Raw genomic sequence first — 19,884 nt, forward strand, 5'->3', positions numbered from 1 at the left:
TGTATATAATACCTGTAACAAAAATAAATGCTTATACATAAAAATAATGCAAGGATGTGGTTGGAGCTTCTAATCATTATGGAAAATAGTTCTTTAATAAACAATAGCCCTTCCTTCTAATTCTTCCCATGGAATTTTGGTTTTATTTGCATAAATACATATGCTGTTAAAATTGTACCAGAAAATGATTGTTCGGTAGGTTAAGTGCTACAGCTTAGGCCTTGTGCACTTAATAACAGAATGATGGGTATCTAACAAGAAATATGAATATTTTCTAAGTAAAATACTTTTTTAAACTTGCCTTTTTAAAAAAGTATTCGTTTGAAAGGCAGAGTGATAAGAGGGAGAGAGAGAGAGAAAGCAAGAAAAGTATGGCAATAGGTAGGTGTGAGCCGGGCTGAAGCCAGGAGCCTGGAGCTCCACTGCGTCTCCTGTATGGGTATAGGGGTTCAAGTGCAGAGGCTGTCTTCTGCTGCTTTCCCAGGTACATTAGCAGGGAGCAGGACAGGAGGTACATCAACCAGAAATCTGACCTGTACTCTCGTAACACCTGCCTTACAGGTGGCGGTTTAATGCTCTGTACCACAGTGCCAGCCCCAAACTAGCATTCTTAATCCTAAAAATTTGGCGTTAATTTCAGACTCCCTCCCTCTAAATCATAAACATGTTAGTCACAGCTAGGCCTGTCAGCCTAAGGTGCTGTAAATGATCTCATTGTGTTTTGAGAGAAATTGATACCTCGTTTTTACCACCCTGGACCACAATGACGCTGTATCCTGCTGGAACCCCAAAGGAGAGGTCTGCACCCTTGTGCCCATTTAGGCTCTGCTGCAGATGAACTCATTGGCTTTACATTGTGGCCTGGATTACATGTTTATACTCTCTTTCAGCACGGACCCAAAGGCAGTGTAATTCCCGCATTCCGTAGGGGTGATTGTCTCCTTCATATCAAGTCACTCTCTTGGGCAAGGTTAGAAGATCAGACTGAAATAAGACCCTGCTCTCATAAATCCATCACATTTAGCAGTTGCACCTCAAGGGTTTTGACAGGGTTTCCAGGATGAACAAGAGCTAGTCAGGACCTTCTGGGGCTGCCCTGCAACAGACCGCTGGCACCTTACTACCAGCATTTTCAGTTGGAAATTGATTAGTTTGGAAATACACTGAGTTCAGTGTATTCAGGTTGGAAAGGAAGAGTGAAGATCAATGGCGCCATGTGTCTTGGTGAGATCACTTCGGAAGTACGCTTACGACATTGAAGCTTGTACGGTCTTCATCGAGTTTTCATATATAAAATTGTCTTACACTATGATGATGGCTTTTTTGGGGGGTGGGGAGTGAGGATAGGGTGTGCTTAGGAAAGCAGGAATTGTTTTAAATTCCAAAGTCTCTTTTTTATGCCACTATTTAGTTTATTTAAGAGCAAATCTGGAACATCTATCATTTATGGCAAGATGCTCTTTCAGAAGAAGCAATACTACACCAAATGACTGAACTGCACGAAAGTAATCTGACCTCTTCCGTGTAACTGAGACTTTTTCTACTGATATAAGGTCAATTTTCTATAATGTATGTGCATACTGTTAGCTGTAACACTGATTGTTATGTAATTAGCAATAAAATGATTTCAGTTTAACTAAGCTACTTAAGCAATGGTCTGCATGAGAAAAATGTCCACTACATTTAGTGCCAGACACACATAAATTAGCCACAAGCTTTTCCTTCTGATGTCAAAGAAAGCATATAGATTTGGGAAAAAAAAAACTTTTTCTCATTGCATTGAATACATTCTCAGTATATGATGGTACTTTAGAAAGTTCATTGAAAATGGAAATAACACACAAGTTATTTCATTGTGAAAAAAGCTGAAATGCATGCATAGTGTATTATGATAGACATTTTCTGTGAACTTGTTGAAAACTTCTTGAGCTTGATATTTATTCTCAAAGTTTAATATGATCTTGCAAAATAAACCTCCTTAAGAAAGAAAATTTCCTTGAGAGAGCGAGAGAGAGTATGAAATAGGTCATTTACAGCTGATGAAAGGTATTTCCAAGTGGATTCTTAAATTTTTATATTGTTCATTAATAGCTTTGTCTTCCCTTCGTGCTTGTTAATTTCATGTTTGACACATATGTCTTCACTTAAGTAGTTGATTCTCTATGTTATCCAGTTGTGTGTGTGTGTGTTGGTTACCATCACCTTCACCCTTTAAACTACTTTTATTGCTCTGAGAACTTTTAAAAGATTCAGTGCTTGTGATTCTCTAACAGTAGTTCCTTTTGGTTGCTGGTTATTGTAAGCGTCTACATTTATTAGGTTTACACTTTTAGGTGTATTATATGTAATTGGGCCATAAGAAAGTTAGATTTTAAATATAACAGCATGTATTTTGATGCTCAAGTGTTAGAATGTGTTGATTAGATTAATCCCCAAACACGTCCTACATCAGAGCCCATTCTCACAGACACAATACAGATGACTATCAGGTCAGGATTTAAAAAATGCTGACAAAACATGTGGTTAACTTTTTTTGTTACAGCTTTATGTTAAATATATGATATATGACAGAATAATGTATGTCAAATGTATATGTATGTCAAATGTATATTGACATCAAGAGACTGAAATCATGTGATATGGTAGTTTTCAACATACTAGACTGAAAATCAAGATATTTCCAGTTAGCGAAGGTGTGAATTTTAGACAAATGTCTCGGTGTTTGGCATACTTCTCTAGTATTTTATGAATTTGCTAGGTGGGAGAACTATGACCCACACTCTTCTGTTTTTCTTAGGTGGACTATGGACAGAGATTTCTTTTTGCAGAGATTGAATGGATATGATAGACATTTCATGGAGCTGAGGTTTTCTTACAGAGAAACACTAACATTGTTATGGTTCAAATATAGGAGATGCAATAGTTAGGCTGATTATAGATTTCTGTATTACACAAAATTTCTTTGGCTTGCTTTTGAACAATTGTTAATATCTTTATAATTGAATTATCTTTAAAGTTAAAATGAATATCTTTAAAGTTAAAATGAAAATATACACACACACACATACATATATACATACATGTGGGAGGTTGAGAGAGAGAGAAATGCAGAAAATATACTCTAACCTGCTCGGACACTGCCCTCATACTGGGATTGATCAGAGCTGAGCCGAGGCCAGAACCAATAGTTGTCAAGCTCATTATGGGTCTCCAGTGCATACGGCAGGAAGCCATTTACTTGGGCCATCATCCTGCACTCTGGAGTTTTCATTGGCACAAAGTTGGAGTTGGAGCTAAGACTCTGACTCTAAAGTGGGACATGGTTGTCTTAACTTCCTGGATAAATGCCCACTGCTTTTTAAGTATTAAAGGGGATAATAAACATAAAACTTGACTGTATGCTTGTGTTGTAGAAGAGAAAGAATTCTTGAAACATGTTTAAATAAAATAGATTGCATTTCCTACTTAACAAATGGCATTAATAGAAGCTTAAAATCATAGAAAAATGTTAACATTGACTTGATATGAGTATTAAATGAAATTGAAATAGCTATCTGAAAGTTTGGAGTGTCCTTTTTGAATATGACATTTTCAGATTTTTCTCACCCCTTTCACAGTTCCTTTAAATTTCTCTGAATGTCTAATGCACATTAAAACCAATTTCTAGTGATTTTAAAACAGAATCTGCAGGGTTTTGTTAATGTTTACTCTTTTCTTGTTTTAACTGTGTTACTTAATTTGGTTTTTCAGATGTTCAGTGTATGTCAGTGCACATTCTTGAATTATATTTTTCAAGGTTTTGTAAAATCTGTCAGGAGAGGTGGCCGTGAACCTTGACTTAAGAGCAGAATACACTAGTGTCTTCTATTTAAAAGATTTTCCTTGCGAAGGTGCTTCTCTCCCTTTTGACCTTATCCCAGGAAGTAGTGAGAAACTGAACCCTTTTCTTCTAGATGCAGTTTTTTTTTCTGAGATTTCTTTAACCCTGAAATAAAGTAAGAAATCTCATATTTAGTGAAGTGGCACAAGTTCATCTAGGCACAAAAGAGTCAAGAATTTTATGATTACATTCTAGTTTCTAGAAAGTTAGCCTCTTCAATTTCTCATGTGCTTCTAAGATCTTCTGCTGAAAGATGTACCAAATGTCAAATGTCCCAGGAAAGTACTTTTCCTAGACTTGAAAGAAGGTTGAAGAGCTATCCTTAATTAACTATTATACAAGAAATTATAGACATTTATCCCACTGACATTATCTAATGTGAATGATCCAAGAAGTATTAAAACCAAAACAACTAGAAGTTAAAATAATGCTTTCTTAATTAGCCTTGCATTGTTGAGCTGTGGAAATGTGGTTGTGCTGAAAATATTACATTTGATCATTTCGTTTTGTTAGGAAAATTATTTTTTTTCCTTCTAGGAATTTCTACATTAGGATAGTGGCTCAAACATAATAGTGTCTTTTTTGTTTGCCAATTTGCAAATTGATAGATTAAATAGCCTAAGAAAGGAGATTAATATTAAACATTTGCTAATTTAAGAAATAAATATTCTTTCTTTTTACTTCAGCCCCGAGAGCATGGGACTTCTTGATCCAGCAACCAGTGATGGGCGAGTTATTTTCTTCTTACCCTGGCAAAAGATGACCATTGCTGGCACTACTGACACTCCAACTGATATCACGCCTCATCCAATTCCTTCAGAAGAAGACATCAACTTCATTCTGAATGAAGTGCGTAACTACCTGAGCTGTGATGTGGAAGGTAACATAAGATTTTCTTTAAATCCATAATAGCTTCTCATAGATACTCCCAGCCAGATCCAACTCTCATTGGGTCACTGCCACATCTTCTGATTGTTCTTGTTTACAGTAATTCTTACATGATGTGTGCCTGTAAGATATTTGTGCAGGCCACATTATAACACAATGGAAAGGAACTGCTTTCTGTTCCTCCCTCCCTCCCTCCCTCCCCCTTTCTACATTTGCATGAGATTCATGCAACCTTTTCCTAGTGATAAGTTGGAGGGCCACCTGGGAGCTATCAGCATTACTCCTGGACATCCCTATGAACATGAAATGACTGCAGCATTGTGGAGTTTCTCCTAGTCGGCAAGATCTGACTCATAGATATAAGTTATCCATAGACTATTTCAGTAAAGAAATTGAGAAGATGGAGGTATACAGTCCAAGAAACTTAATGATCTGGGCCTTGGTCCGTTTTGTTTTATTTAGCAAGATACCTGAGATTGTGTGCTTTTATTAAGAAAAGAGGTCTGGTTAGCTCATGGTTTTACTGAATGAAAGTCCAAGATCCGGCAGTCCCTTTATTTGACTTTCAGCAAGAACCTCCTGGGTACCACACTGTATGACAGTTCATATCACATGATGGGAGTCTGAGAAAGAAAGGGAAGAAGAAGAGAGGAGAAAGGTGAGAGAGAGCGAGAGAGAGAGAGAGAGAGATGGAGAATTGGAAAAAAAAGCAAGAGAGGAATGGGTTAAAGAGAGATAAATCAAGAGATGAGAGAGGGGCCAATCTCTTTTGTGACTACTTGCATTCATGAGAACTAATCCATTCCAAGGGACCTTACCACTGCAAGAGACCAGTGTGAAACCCCTTTAGAATGGTGGTTAGGACCCAGTCACCTCTCCTAGCCCACTTCTTAAGGTCCTGCCATGTTTCAGTACCATTAAATTGGGGACGAACTTTTCAGCCCAAGAACCTCTGTGGCCAAAATGCTCCCTGAATGTTACTTCAGTGATTCCAGGAAAAACGCAAACTCTCTGTTGTGACCTGTGTGACTTTTCACAACTTGTCTCTGCAGGTTTACATTAAACTACTCTCCCTGCATGCATTTTATGATTAATTTGCAAATCAGGTCACACAGTCTTCAAGCCTTTGGCTTGTTTTAGGTTGAAGATTTGCTTTGTGATGTCTTTAACCTCACTTCTCACGCCGGCAAAGTACTTGCACTTCAGAAACCACCCATATTTTTCCCTGAGGGGCATTTATCTTGCTGTTAGTATATCACAGCATTATATCATTGGTAATGGTCCACAGTGTGTTTTCAGGCCTTCATGAGGGTAGGCATGCTTTGTTCTGCTACAAGGCTTGTTTATAAATAGGATATTCATGGTTGTTTTGAACTAAAATAAGCTACTTACTAATGATCAGGGTTTTTTTTAAAACCACTAGCAATTTGATCTTTCTATAATAAAGAAGACGCATTTAAGAAGTTGAGTGATTAATCTTCATGTGTTTACATCAGAAATCTTGTAATATCCAATAAATACTATGCAAAGACCATTAACTCTGGATGCAACACACTATTATCTATAAATCCTTTATCCCTAAAGAATTCTTAAGTTTTATAACCACATATTTACAAGTAAAACAAACTGCCTTAAAATTGTTCATATATCTTTTCTAGTTAGTTGGTTAATCCCTGCTACAGAGTCCTACTTGCTTCCGATAGAAAGTGATGGGTGTAAATTTATTCCAAATAGAGTTGCTCTGGATGTCTAAAATAATAAAATAAATGTATTAAATACATATAATTTAAATCTGCATGGCTAAGGCTTGTAGTCATACACATACCTATGCACTCACAAAAAGTCATTTGGGAAATCGTAATGCCTTACTTACATCCATTTTTAAAAGCTAACATGGCATTGCAATCTTACTTGGGTACTATTTCTCCCTTTTGAAATGTAACCACTTATACATCTGGGTGTAATTTGTGTTAATGCATTATTATTAAAATGTAATTGTACTTGTTCATCAGTGCCATTTCATTTCACATTTATCTGGGTGTACGTGTTAAAAGTGAGAGTATATATCTGAGCCTTAAGATCAGGAAGTTAGATTGTTGGAGCAAGAGGTAAAATTAACTCAAGAGCACAGTGCTGTATGTTGACAGTTTCTAAAATCTCAAAGTTCAGCTGCAGTGAGGATGAGAAACCTAACTGCTAATGCACCTGAGGGGCTGGACGTTCTAGGAGCAGATGTGGGTGCAAATGGCTGCTGTACCTGCATCGTTGCTGATGATCTCCACCAATGAAATCAGCCATGGTTCTAATGGCGACTGGGTCACTTTTTTTGCTTCATAATTGGATGTATGACTTGGCAATCCCTGGTAAGTCTTAAAAGTCTTTTCAGTTAACATGCAGTTTGATGGAGAACTGAAGACACAGGGTTATTATTAGTTCTGATGTTTGGGAAAAGCGGCTGAAATTGCTATCCTGCTGCTGTGGGAATATCTTGAGAGTAAGGAGTCCTCGGGTAGCAACTGTCCAGGGTGAAAGCTGGACAGTTGTGTCATAGGTGTCCTGTCTTTCCAGATGTGCATCATTAGTTACCACTTTTCTACATATAAACTCATACTCTTAAAGCAGCTGGTTAACAGTGACTCTGTGCTATTCTTTCCATCCTTGCCTCTAACGGGCTGAAGGCCTCATGCTTGAGCAATTACCCTTTGTAAAGGATGTTAACTGGAGTATATCTCCATCTTAAAGTGAAAATGTTCAAATTTGTGGTTTTTTTTTTTTTCAGTAAGAATTTTGGTTAAACCTGATACTCTTCTGTACTGATGAGGTGTGGGAGAGAAACTCACCCCCAGACAGCATTCAGTTATTTGATTCCATGCTGTTGTCACACATAGCTGAATATTTATATGTGTATGTTTTATTTTTTTCCAGTTCTACTATGAGCACTTTTTAACGTGAAGCATTCTGTAAATAGGAATATTGGCCATATCATACCTTTGGTGGCTTCTAACAGCTCATTTTGTAATGCCTGCTTTATGGCTGGAGAAACTGAGGCCCAGTGACGCTAAGCTTCTTGCCCAAAAGTAGTGTTGGCACTCTCATGTGGCTGTAAGTGAGTCTGGCTATCATATATACTTCTAAATGCTGTGCAGTACTCCAACTGGTAGTTCTTGGTTTCATAATGTGAAACGATATCCATCAGGAGTGTGTTAAGCCTACCAGTTCTTTCCATAGCATGTGCTTCACCAGCTTTAGCAGGACAGTGACCATTGTTCTCTGCCGGCTTTATTTGGCTTTGACTGTTGCCTAAAGGGATTTCTGTATTTCTTAAGCAATCCTGTTGGGCAATCAAGTTTCCCTGAAATTATTAAAGATGAAGTTTGATTTAGGTTGTAGAGCAGTTTTTTTTTTTTTTTTTTTTAATGCTTCACATTTACCAGGTTTGGAATAAGCATTCCAGAAAGATTTATTAAATGGATAAGTAAAATTCTGACAACAGTTTTTGAATCTCCCCAAATGGCTATATCCTTAAGGGGGGAAAAAAAGTGTCAAATCTTAACACTCCATGCTGTTCACAGCAGCTGCCACACTTCTGCAAAACGCGTCAGAACAATTCTGAAAAGCATTTTGCCTGTTGGGAATAAGACCATGTCTTCTTTCACCATTTAGAAAGCTTTCCATTCACAAGCTGAATTTTCTAGATTACTTGTTTGTTCTTTTCTGAAATGGGTAATTGATAGTTGTGTGGTTCGTATTGAACTAGGAAGAAAAATGATCTTTTGAAAACTGTATCATTAAGTCTGTTGTAGAGGTTAATCAGAAGGATGCAGTAGCTAAACTAAGCCGTGACTTCACAGGATTGAGAGAGGCAGAACATGGGCCGAGTGCTTTATCCGTGCAGTTTTTCTGGAGTGCTTCTTTAGGCAGCTTCTCTGCTTCTACACAGGTTTCCACATATGCAATTAGTAGTGTTTATAGATTGCCTGTTATTCAATTAACAACTGAGCTGGCCATATCAACCCACTGCAGACCTGCCTTTTCACTGCCAGAGATTGTACCAGGGTTATCAACTTACACAGGCTTGGATGTCTTCCAGCTGTTTAATTATGGTGTCATGCGCTCTGCTGTTTCTAGTTTCATTAGTTTATAAATGTAATATGGTATCTTATTTCTGTGATTAACACTTCATTTCAGCAGGTTAAACATGCTGGTGGAGGACTATTGATTTCTGACACTATTCCCCCCGTGTTCATTTAGATATTTTCACATGCCTTTTATTGATTTTTTTCTGAAAGTGGCAGACGTGAGTGGGAACACCCCAAAATGCATGCCTGAACAACTAATGTAAAGGAAAACCACAGCTAGCTCTTCTTTGTCACTTTCTGCATGCTTCGTTTTCTGTCAATTTTTAAAGCAAGCATTTATCTTGCTAAGTATGTAAGAAGAGTTAAAAAATGTTAATTCTAATTTAAAATAGTCACAATGTATTTTTCTCAAGCAGCTGTGAGAAATATCCGTTCAATTTTCCCTTTTATATTTTTCTCTTTACATGCTAAAATGTAAATGGGTTTTCTATAAGGGATGTAATAAAAATGATACTCTAGTTTGATATTAGAAGCACTGGTTTCTCACTATCTTTTGAAAATGTTGCCAAGTACCATCGTACACACTGGCGGTAATCCATGGAGCTTTCTTCTTTCTTTTTTTTCTTTTTCTTCTAACATCTGGGAAGTTAGCAACTAAAAAAATCAATTGACTACATTTATTTAAAGGTAGTTTTGTTTTGCATAATTTAAAATACCCATCACTGTGAAAGGGAATATACAATTGTTTAAGTGTAAAGTTGTTGGAAACCTTTAAAAAGCCTAGCTTATTAGCTCTAAGGCCCAAATAGTCTTGATTATGATTATGTAATTTCAACTCACAATTTGAAATTAAGAGTTTATATAATGCTCTATTATTCCATTTAATAGTTATTGATATTGATACTAGTCCATGTCCCTTTCATATTACACTTTTTGGGCTATTGAGAAATACTAGATGTTGACATTGCTGAAGATTTGCAATCAGGGAAAAGAAAGAGAGATGAAATATTAATAAAATCTTATTTAGCCATCCTGGGAATATGGGATCCAGAAAAATCCATATACGTCCTCAAGATCTGAGGTATGAAAGACTCGAGCTGTTATTTTCTTCACATGTTGTGCTACAGAGGGTGAACACGAGGCACACATTCTGCTTGTTCTTGAGCATCGTGTGTATTGGAGATCCAGTTCATTGTTAAGAACTTCAAGATAACTCTTGTACTTAATTGAGAAAGCATTTTTAATATTTGAATTCATGAGAATGGTAAGAGAAGAAGAAATTTTGAAATGATAAATGTGCAACATGGGAAACAGTTGCTACTCAGGTGTGAAGAGTTCTACCAGAGAGGCTTGTATGATTGCTTTCTTGTAGACAAATGTGGTAGAGTTGAATTTCAATGGGAAGATGCTCCGTTTGAGATGTGAGCAGTCGGTCACAGGGGAAAAACCAGCTTGATGATCTGCAAGGACAAGTGTGAGATCTGCCGTGTGCAACATGATAATCACTAGCCACTTGCAACTGAGTTTAAATTAGTTCGAATTAAGAGCTTTGGAAACTTAACCACAGCACAACAAATAACCTGTTAAGAAATGGATAGGCATTTTTCTGAAGACTCAAATAGCTGATAGGTGGCAAAAATGCTCAGGTTCCCTCGTTTATAGGGAAATAAAAAAAAAGCCACATTAAGGTTCCACCTAACTCCAGTGAGATCAGTCTACATGCAGATATTTTCTAACAACACTGACTGGTGTGGATGTGGGGTAAAAGGTACCTTACTCCACTGATGGTGGGCTAGTGCAGCCCTATGGAAGTGAGTATGGAGAGTATTCATAGAACTGAATACTGGGAATATATTCAAAGGCAGTGAGATCTGCATGAGAACGTGACGTAAAGCCCTATGTTTATAGCAGCACAATCCACAATAGCGAAGACATGGAAACAACCCAGATGTCCGTTGAAGGAGGAATGAATAAGTCTACATCTACTCCATGGAATACTACTTAGCCATTAAAAAGAATGAAACTCTACCATTTGCAATAAATTGATCTCAGCTAGAGACAATTAAGCCCAGTAAAATAAATCAATCCCAAAAGGACAAATTTCATATGTTCTCTCTGATATAAGGCAACATTCATGCAAAATACGAAAAAAAGATACGTAGGTGAGCAAATATATAAATATGTTCTTAGAGTTGAGCAGTATAATAGAAACTAGCATGCCAAGAAGTGAGGATCCATTGCAGTAGGTATCTCTGTTTCCAAATAAAATGAGGACTGCCAATGAAGCAGTTTAACATACCTTGACAATACCATTACCTATGCCTGCAATGCTATGATACACTTAACTAGCAGAGGGTTGAACCTGTGCCCGTTGCTGAAGGACTATGTTACTGTAATAAGATGGGAGAAAATAGTGGATGGGGGAGAATGGAGATAGAGGAAAGAAAAGTGCGGGGAGGAATCCCTATACCTACAAATTTGTATCACGAAAAACAATAATAAAAATGGAGAAAATAAATATACAAAATAGTTGGAAGAAATTAAATCTGAAAATTTGAACTCTTCAGTTGTGTGATTCACATTTTGAGTGTATAATATCACTCAAGACATTTCCATCACTGCACCTAAGCCTGTGGTACAGTCTGCTCTTCACAGTCTAGAGGCACTTAAGTATGCCATCCTAGAAGGAGATACTCGATTTAGTAGTCACTTGATTTTTATGGTTAAATTAAATTAGAAAATTGAGGTTTAATTTAATTTAACAAAATCACAAAACATGAAAAAGCTGAAGAGGTGATTAGCATAATAATTCAGTCTTATCTAAGATTTGCGACCCTTATTTCTCTTCACTTTACTATCCTCCAAGTTGATTTTATTCAAGAATTATGTGTCTCATTGTTATAATATGGTCGCAGTAGCTCCAGAGAGAATTAGCAGATACCATAATGATTCCTTATTTTGATTACCCCCCTTTGCATCCATTTCTTTAGAAAACACTAATTGGATTTTTGAACAGTGTACAAGTTTCCCCACTGTGGGAAATAGGTGACAAGGAGAGAAACCCATAGCTCAGTCACTTGCAGTTTTTTATTCAATACTTTGAGATTAATATGTCATGTGTTTATCTCTGCTGTGGCCCTAATTGGTCCTTCCTGATGTTGTGTAGTAGATAGATAAAGACTCCTCACAGTTCAGTAGCAAACAGCATTTGGAATAATTCATAGAAATCTTCCATCTTGACAGAGAAGAGGAATAGCACAAAACCAAACCAAAGGCAATCGAGAACATCCCAGTAAAATGACAACAGAAGACTAAACCAATGAACAACCCATTCCTAAAAATGACAGAACCAAAGTAACATCCATACATATTAACCCTGAAAATAAATGGCTGAAGCTCAATCAAACATCATTGATTAGTAGACTGGATTAAAAAACAAAACCCATCTATCTGTTGTCCAGAAGAGACACATTTCACCAACAAAAATCAGCAGAAATTATATTGCATGGGTTTTGATGTTTTCTATTTGTTTCATCTTTTCAAAACACTTTGTTCTGATTAAATTCTTCAATGATGGATAGATCATACAGTAGCATCATTTTCTGCAAGAAGGTTCTTAATTTTCATTTCTTCAGCTACATGTTAGTCATTCAATAGCATGTTATTTAACTTCATGGTGTTGTTAATTTCTTTTTTCTTCCTGATATTGATTTTGTTTTGTGGTTTTTCATTTTAAGGGGATGTGTAGTAGCTGTGTAATGGAGACTGTCATATCTAGTAACATGTTATTTAACTTCATGGCATTGTAAATTTCTACTTTTCTATTTTTGATTTTGTATTATGACTTTTCATTTGGGGGGATATACAGTAGCTGTGAAATGGAGATTAACATATCTAGATGTGAGGATACAATGTAGTATGCATTTCTACTTCCAGACAAAGATGGACTTACAATGAAACTGTTCACTATATCTTGACAGTAGGATGCTGGACTCTCTGCCATTGTCCATGCCCACAATGATGGACATTTGACTGTGTATGAAGAACTATACTTTAGTAATGATATAGAGGAACTAGGTGGAGGAGGTGAATTGGATCTGGGATAAGGGAAATACCAAAAGCCTATGGGACTGTATCATAAAATGATAATAATAAAAAAAAAATTTAAAAAAAGAAGAAATCTGGGCCCGGCAGCATGACCTAGAGGCTAAAGTCTTCACCTTGAATGCACCAGGATCCCATATGGGCGCCGGTTCTAATCCCGGCAGCTCCACTTCCCATCCAGCTCCCTGCTTGTGGCCTGGGAAAGCAGTCAAGGACGGCCCAAAGATTTGGGACCCTGCACCCGTGTGGGAAATCCGGAAGAGGTTCCAGGTTCCTGGCTTCGGATTGGTGCAGCACCGGCCGTTGCGGCTCACTTGGGGAGTGAATCATCGGACGAAAGATCTTCCTCTCTGTTTCTCCTCTCTGTATATCTGACTTGTAATAAAAATAAATAAATCTTAAAAAAAAAAAAAGAAATCTTTCATATCAAGGAGGAGAGCAAACTGATGAGTTGATCCAACCTCCCAATGATTGAATGATTTCAAAATCCTACAAGGCATAGAGGTCATTCACATTTTAAATAAGAATTTGATCATCATTGATTTTTGGGTAAATTTAATTCCCACATTCATCTGATAAGCTTCTTAGAGTAAAAATGCTAAATGCAAAACTTGAAGCTGAATAAATTTCTTAACACTTTATGAACTTTTTCCCCCTGGTACAGCCCTGGTACTGTTTTCAATCTTGTTTTGTTTTTCTGTTTCTTCCTTTCTTATTTCTTTTGCTTTTGAATATCATTTCCAAGGCTAAGGCCTAAAAATGGTAGCAATATAAGCAATGCTTGACTTAACTATTCTTCTATGACTAAAATACTTGAATGTTTTGGTTCAATCTTTTTGTTTCAGACAAAATTTAATGGATTTGGTTTTTTTCTATTACAACAGAAAAGCTAAAACATTTTGTTACTAGTAATTTTCATATGTTTTACATTTACTCTGGAAAGTCCAATTTTCCATCGAATAGTTTAAAAGTTAGTCAGAGGGCTTCATGGGTTGAAATCAAATTCCTGATCAGTGTTGCTTCTTGAGGAATTTCAGAGACAGTGGAGGGACTGTGTGGTGATCATGCAGATGCGGTGAGTGGGTTGGCTATGTCTTATTTTTATCTTGGAGGGCTCTGTGGCCTGTAATGGAAAATAATGGTAATTTCCTACTTTTCCTAAAATGTTGAAACTCTTTGCACAATTGTTTTAAGATTTTCCAAGACTTATAGAATTGTGCAACACAGAAATTAATCCCCACTTCATAAAAGCCATCAGGATTAAATCTGTTTAAAAGAAGTTACACGTCACAAGGGCAGATTTAGGACAGGAATCCCAGGGCTGAGAAGTCTTCGGCTTTTCTCAGTAATTCATATGCCCCTGCTTTGTTTCAGTTGCCCTTTCTGAATGTAGATGTGATTAAGCATTCCCATAGAGGTGTATGAGTGTCTTTTGTCTCAGATCACAGTTGTATTAAAAATGTGGTCCTCAAGGAACTCAGTTTTAAGGAATCAGGGTTACCTTACTTGGGTTTATCTTTACCAGAACTCTATTTTTAATTTGAGATTAAGATGGAGCGTTATCTGTCATCCAGTGAGGTTTTTTTGTTTTTGTTTTTGTTTTTTTTCTGAGAAGTCTTTTCCCTATACTTGGTAAGGCAATATTATGTTTTTCCTTAAGAGTACTCCAGTTGTTTCAAGGAATCTTTGCAACTCCTTCCAGGAGTCTTACTAGATATTTACCTCTATTTCTTACATGCGGTGCCAAGTAAAGATCAATGTGATCAGTCAGTGAACATCATTCGACAGCAGCCTGCCCTGTGCTTTGCAATGCTAGACTCCCTCCAAGGCATCCACTTTTGACAGATTGGTTGCCCAACTTCATTGGTTAAATTTTCTCAATCTATTTTCTCATCTGTATGGGGAGAATAATAAAAATAAGTTCTGGAGGAGTTCATGATAATATATGAGAAGAGATTTGCATCACGTGCCTTGCATTGTGCAAGCCCTGTGGGAAACGCTTGAAAAGAGGGTGATCTTGATGAGGGAGGAGAAAATCCTGCTACTGAATAACGGTATTTGTCTTCCCGCAAAAGGGATAACAAGATGGGATATTCGCAAAAGGGATAACAAGATGGGATATTCGCGAAGGAAATTTACAAAACTCTTGAATTAGTTTTGTTTGTTTCTGCTTTTCTTGTTTTATTCTCCTAATTCCTCCAGATTGCCCTGAGCTAAACATTTGTTTCTCTCTCTTCATCTTCATGTCGCAGTCATTTTTCAAATCCTGAGTTTTGTTCTTATGGGGATGATACTTATCACAAGATAATGCTGTAGGAGTTGTTCTTGCACCTGTACACTCACAGATTCCTTTCTTTTAAAGTGCACATTCACATGTATATCTCTAGCAAATTCCTTCCTGCTTTAAAAAATATTTTTGAGTAAACCCTCTATTCCTTGTCCTTGATTCCCACCAGTGAGAAGAGGGGACGTCTTGGCAGCATGGAGTGGAATCCGTCCCCTTGTTACTGACCCCAAGTCTGCAGATACTCAGTCCATCTCTAGAAATCATGTTGTTGATATCAGTGAGAGTGGCCTGATCACTATAGCAGGTATGAGATTTTATCTTGTTATCCGCCAGTATATTTGACATAAGCTTGACTAAAGTATTTTTCAGTGATTTATTTGAGAGATAGGGACAGAAAAATATAGAGACGCGGAGCTTGCGTCCTCCGGCTCACTCAAGTGCCTACTAATGTGTTCTGAACTGGGGTGAAGCTGGCAGCCGTGAACTCAACCCAGGTTTCCCAGGTACAAGTCCAGGATCCTACTGATTGAGCTGTCACCTACTGCTCACAGGGCTTGCATCATCAGGAAACTAGAACTGGAAACAAAATCGGGAACTGGACCTGGACATTCTGACATGAGATTGTCAGCATATTAACTGCTAAGCCACATGCCCTGTTCATTTTCAGTAAGCCTGTTAGCTCTGTTGAATAAAAACTTTTTTTTATCATTTAGAATTATGTGTTATGCATTGCTTTGTCATGTTTATTATAAACAACAAGTAAATTTTGTTGTAAGTTGAATGCTGGTTAGTTTTAAGAAAAATAAAGGGGACAGTGTTGTGGACTAGCAGGTTACACTATTGCCTACAATATCAGCATCCTATATTGGAGCACCAATTTGAGTCCTGGCTGCTCTGCTTCTGATTGAGCTCCTCACTAACACACCTGGGTAGGCAGTGGAAAATGAGCCAAGCACTTAGGAGACCCAGCTGCTAAGATAGCTCCTGCCTCCTGATTGCAGCTGGACAGTACCCGCCATTAGGGCTGTTTGGGGGAATAAACCAGAGGGTCTCTTTTCTTTCTGTCTGTCATCGTGCCTTTCAGTTAAATAAGATGAATCTCTTAAAAGGAAGGTATGGGTTGATAGCCTAATGAATTGCACATCATCATCTTTGTAGGAGGAAAGTGGACAACTTATCGATCTATGGCTGAAGATACCATAAATGCTGCTATCAAGACTCACAACCTGAAAGCAGGACCTAGTAGAACAGTCGGGCTTTTCCTTCAAGGGGGCAAAGATTGGAGCCCTACGCTCTACATCAGGCTCGTTCAGGATTATGGACTTGAAAGCGAGGTGGGTGTGTGCTGCCACATCATTATTCTCTGTGTCTAATCTCTCACTACTGCCAGCAAACAGAATCAGCACCCATGATTTGGCCTCCCTAATTGGGTTTCCTTTTGCTGGGTGCGTTCCTGTCTGTGCACTAAGAAAAGAATAAGAAAAAGCTAATCTGACTTTGTTGTTATGGACTGCAAAGCAACCTATGTCTCTTTGAAACCTGGAATTGATTTGGTTCAGGCCTGGTGTATGGAGCAGCCTGTCTTCTTTCCATGTCCAGCATAAGGAAGGATGTCCTGCAGGAGTGATCTCAGGGACAAATGAAGCTGAAGCTTAATCAGTCACTGATACAATGATGCATGTGTGGCAGAGTTACTGCTGGCCTAAGCAGTCTGCGACGCAGGGGTTTCCTCCCACAGAATCAAAACCTAATACTCTCCAAGAACTATTATTTACAGGCTGTAAGAAAGCTGACAACATTTAAGCATGTCTGGTTTTACTTTTTACCTAAAAGGTACTGTTGTTCGAAGCATCTGCCTAATGCAGTTTTGTTTCTGTAGGTGGCACAGCACCTTGCCGCCACCTATGGTGACAAGGCCTTTGAGGTGGCCAAAATGGCAAGTGTGACTGGAAAGAGGTGGCCTGTTGTTGGAGTGCGTCTTGTGTCAGAATTTCCATATATTGAGGCAGAGGTACGTGAACAATCACATTTTTGCTGTTCTTCACGGATTGTATGTAGCCAAGACTAATGCATCTATGTCAGCTAAAACCTGGAGTCAACAGTCTGTCTAGGGAAAATCCTTTCCTTCACAGAGTTTTAATTCTGGAATGGTGTTGACATGACTAAAATTGACTTTTTTTGTTTGTTTTGACTAATAATGATTTAAAATGTGATTTCTTTTTTCTTCATGAAGCTGTCGTAAGTCATGTTAACTCATGGTTGCTTGCTACTTTTGTTGGTAGGCTTTTCAGTTTGCACCACTCTTGTTGTGCTGTTTGATGATATATCTTTCCTTTTTCTGTTTATTTATTTTCATTTTATTTGGAAGGCAGAGAAGCCAACACAATGTGCTGGTTCATTTCCCAAATGCCTTCGACAGACTGGCTGGGCCAGGCCAGAGTCAGTGGGCCGGGGTTTAGTCTGATTCTTCCACATGGATGTCAGTCATCCAAACACTTGAGCTGTCACCTGCTACCACCCCGTGTGTGCATTAGCAGGAAGGTGTTTCAGAAGCAGAGGAGCCAGGATTTGAACCAGACACTCCAGTGGGAGATGGCAGTTTCCTTAGGGTCAATTGAACTGCTGTTCACACACCTACCCCTTCATGTTATATCTTTATATGATAATTTTTCATGGATAGCTCCTATTTCTAATGAAGCTTTCAAATTTTGAAAACCCAGACCATGATGTATGTTTATTTATAATTCACTACACCTTAAAATATTGATGTATATTCAGCATTTGCCTATTGATTGAATTCAGAACTTCTTCCATATGATTGCTCTAAGATCAAAATGTATACAAATTACAGAAATGTGACCATAATTTTTGTATATTTGTTCTTTGCCTGTTTAGCTGTGTGGAGTGGAATCCACATTGTGTGAAAACAGAAGTAAAGAATGGTCATGGGTGCTTAATGAGAAGCGATGCCGTTTTCATGTTGATGTCAGGTTCTGTACAAGAAGAAATCTTTAACTGTTGTCCAATTTATCCTATTTACCAAACATCCTTCCCCAAACCTCCAGGCAGATGGACAACCTGTGCTGTGCAACTTTTTTACCCAGCCAGTAAAAAAAATTCTTAAGTAAAACTTTATTTTCTCTTTTAAGAGGAAGGTCTAAATTGATAATGTTTCTGTAATTCAAAATCAGGTGAAATATGGGATTAAGGAATATGCCTGCACCGCCGTGGATATGATTTCACGCCGCACTCGTCTGGCCTTTCTCAATGTTCAGGCAGCAGAGGAAGCCCTACCCCGGATTGTTGAACTGATGGGAAGAGAACTGAATTGGGATGATTATAAGAAAGAGGTATTACAAAGAGTATTCTTTAGAACCACAGTTCCCATTACAAATGACTAATGAATTAAACTGTTCATATGGCCATCCATAGCTTTTGGTGATAACCTTAGATTTCTTGCTAAGTTCTAGATGCTTGTGCTTAATATTGTTAGACTTCAGGAAGATGGGCAGACAATCTTTTTACCTGGATTAAGCTGTTGCTGGACAGCCTTTCTAGAAAATGTTCTTAAATTCAGGAGAAAGATAGATAATGATAATTGTGGGATAGAACCTTTTCTGATTTTCATCGACAGTCTTCTCATAGAACTTTTAATGATATTCACGGTCCTACTCAATGGCCTTTGGTAAGAAGTGGCGGTCTCCCTGCATTAGCAGCAAGTTCACCAGTTGTCTAATCTAATGTCTGATATTTATGTCCACAATTTGCAAAGAAAGCTAGTGATGGTCAGATATCCATGCATTTATAAGCCTGGTCTTATTAAAATACATAGAAGATCTTCGTGTTTTAAAATTGACCCAAACTGTTGTGCTATACAAAGACTTGAGATATTTGCATGTGTTTAGCCAAAAGGGAGTTTTGTATTCTTGGGATCAGTTCTTTTCACTCTGTTCTGTCTTGTACCCTTATCGTTTAGGCATAGTAGCCACCACTTCACTCCGTCAATCCACCAATAAATTCCACATTGCTCTGCATACTCATACTTGTAGAGGCCCTGTCCTTACTCTGTAAATAAGGAGTCTTCAAAAAGTTGTAGCAAATGTATAATATGAATAAGTGATGCATAAATTTAAAGTCTTTCAGACTAAATGTACTTATGTTTTAATTCTTCATTTTTATTTTTTTAATGTAAATTCACACTTGAATATTTAACAGCATTTGACATGATGGATTCATTCCTCCTTACACTTCTTTTGGAGAATCTCCTCTCTTGGGTCCTCCACATTTTCAAACTACTCCCAAAATCTTCTCCATGTCATTAATAGTTCTCTCATGCTTTAGTTGTTCAGGTCTACACTTAGTATCACCCCTCATACGTTAGTCCACACCCTGTCTAAATCTTCAAGCAAATCTTACATATTTGTCTTAACATAATAGTTCAAATTCAACCCTTTCTTAGCTTAATGAACTGCTGTCACCCGGCTCCAAGTGATTGGCATCTCTCTCTTTTAGTGGAAATTCAGATTTACAGAGACAAGGGGAGACACAGACAAAAATTTTCTGTCCTCTGTTTCACTCTGCAAGTGGCCTCAATGGCCAGAGCCGAGCTGTTCTGAAGCCAGGAGTCAGGAGCTTCCTCCAGATCT

The 19,884-nt window shown here is 37.8% G+C and overlaps 1 protein-coding gene across 6 annotated transcripts in view; it reads left to right on the forward strand.

Moving 5' to 3' along the window:
• GPD2 (glycerol-3-phosphate dehydrogenase 2) overlaps positions 1–19,884 on the forward strand; it is a 162,525-nt gene that overhangs the window by 112,019 nt on the left and 30,622 nt on the right. For all 6 annotated transcript variants that reach the window (XM_058664494.1, XM_058664491.1, XM_058664493.1 and 3 more), the window contains exons 9-13: positions 4,567–4,760; positions 15,408–15,542; positions 16,397–16,572; positions 17,118–17,249; positions 18,430–18,588. In XM_058664494.1, the coding sequence (XP_058520477.1) occupies positions 4,567–4,760; positions 15,408–15,542; positions 16,397–16,572; positions 17,118–17,249; positions 18,430–18,588 (796 nt within the window). The remainder of the gene's footprint in view (positions 1–4,566; positions 4,761–15,407; positions 15,543–16,396; positions 16,573–17,117; positions 17,250–18,429; positions 18,589–19,884) is intronic.

The sequence above is a fragment of the Ochotona princeps genome, chromosome 5 (genome assembly GCF_030435755.1).
Source record: "Ochotona princeps isolate mOchPri1 chromosome 5, mOchPri1.hap1, whole genome shotgun sequence".
NCBI classification, from domain to species: Eukaryota; Metazoa; Chordata; class Mammalia; order Lagomorpha; family Ochotonidae; genus Ochotona; species Ochotona princeps.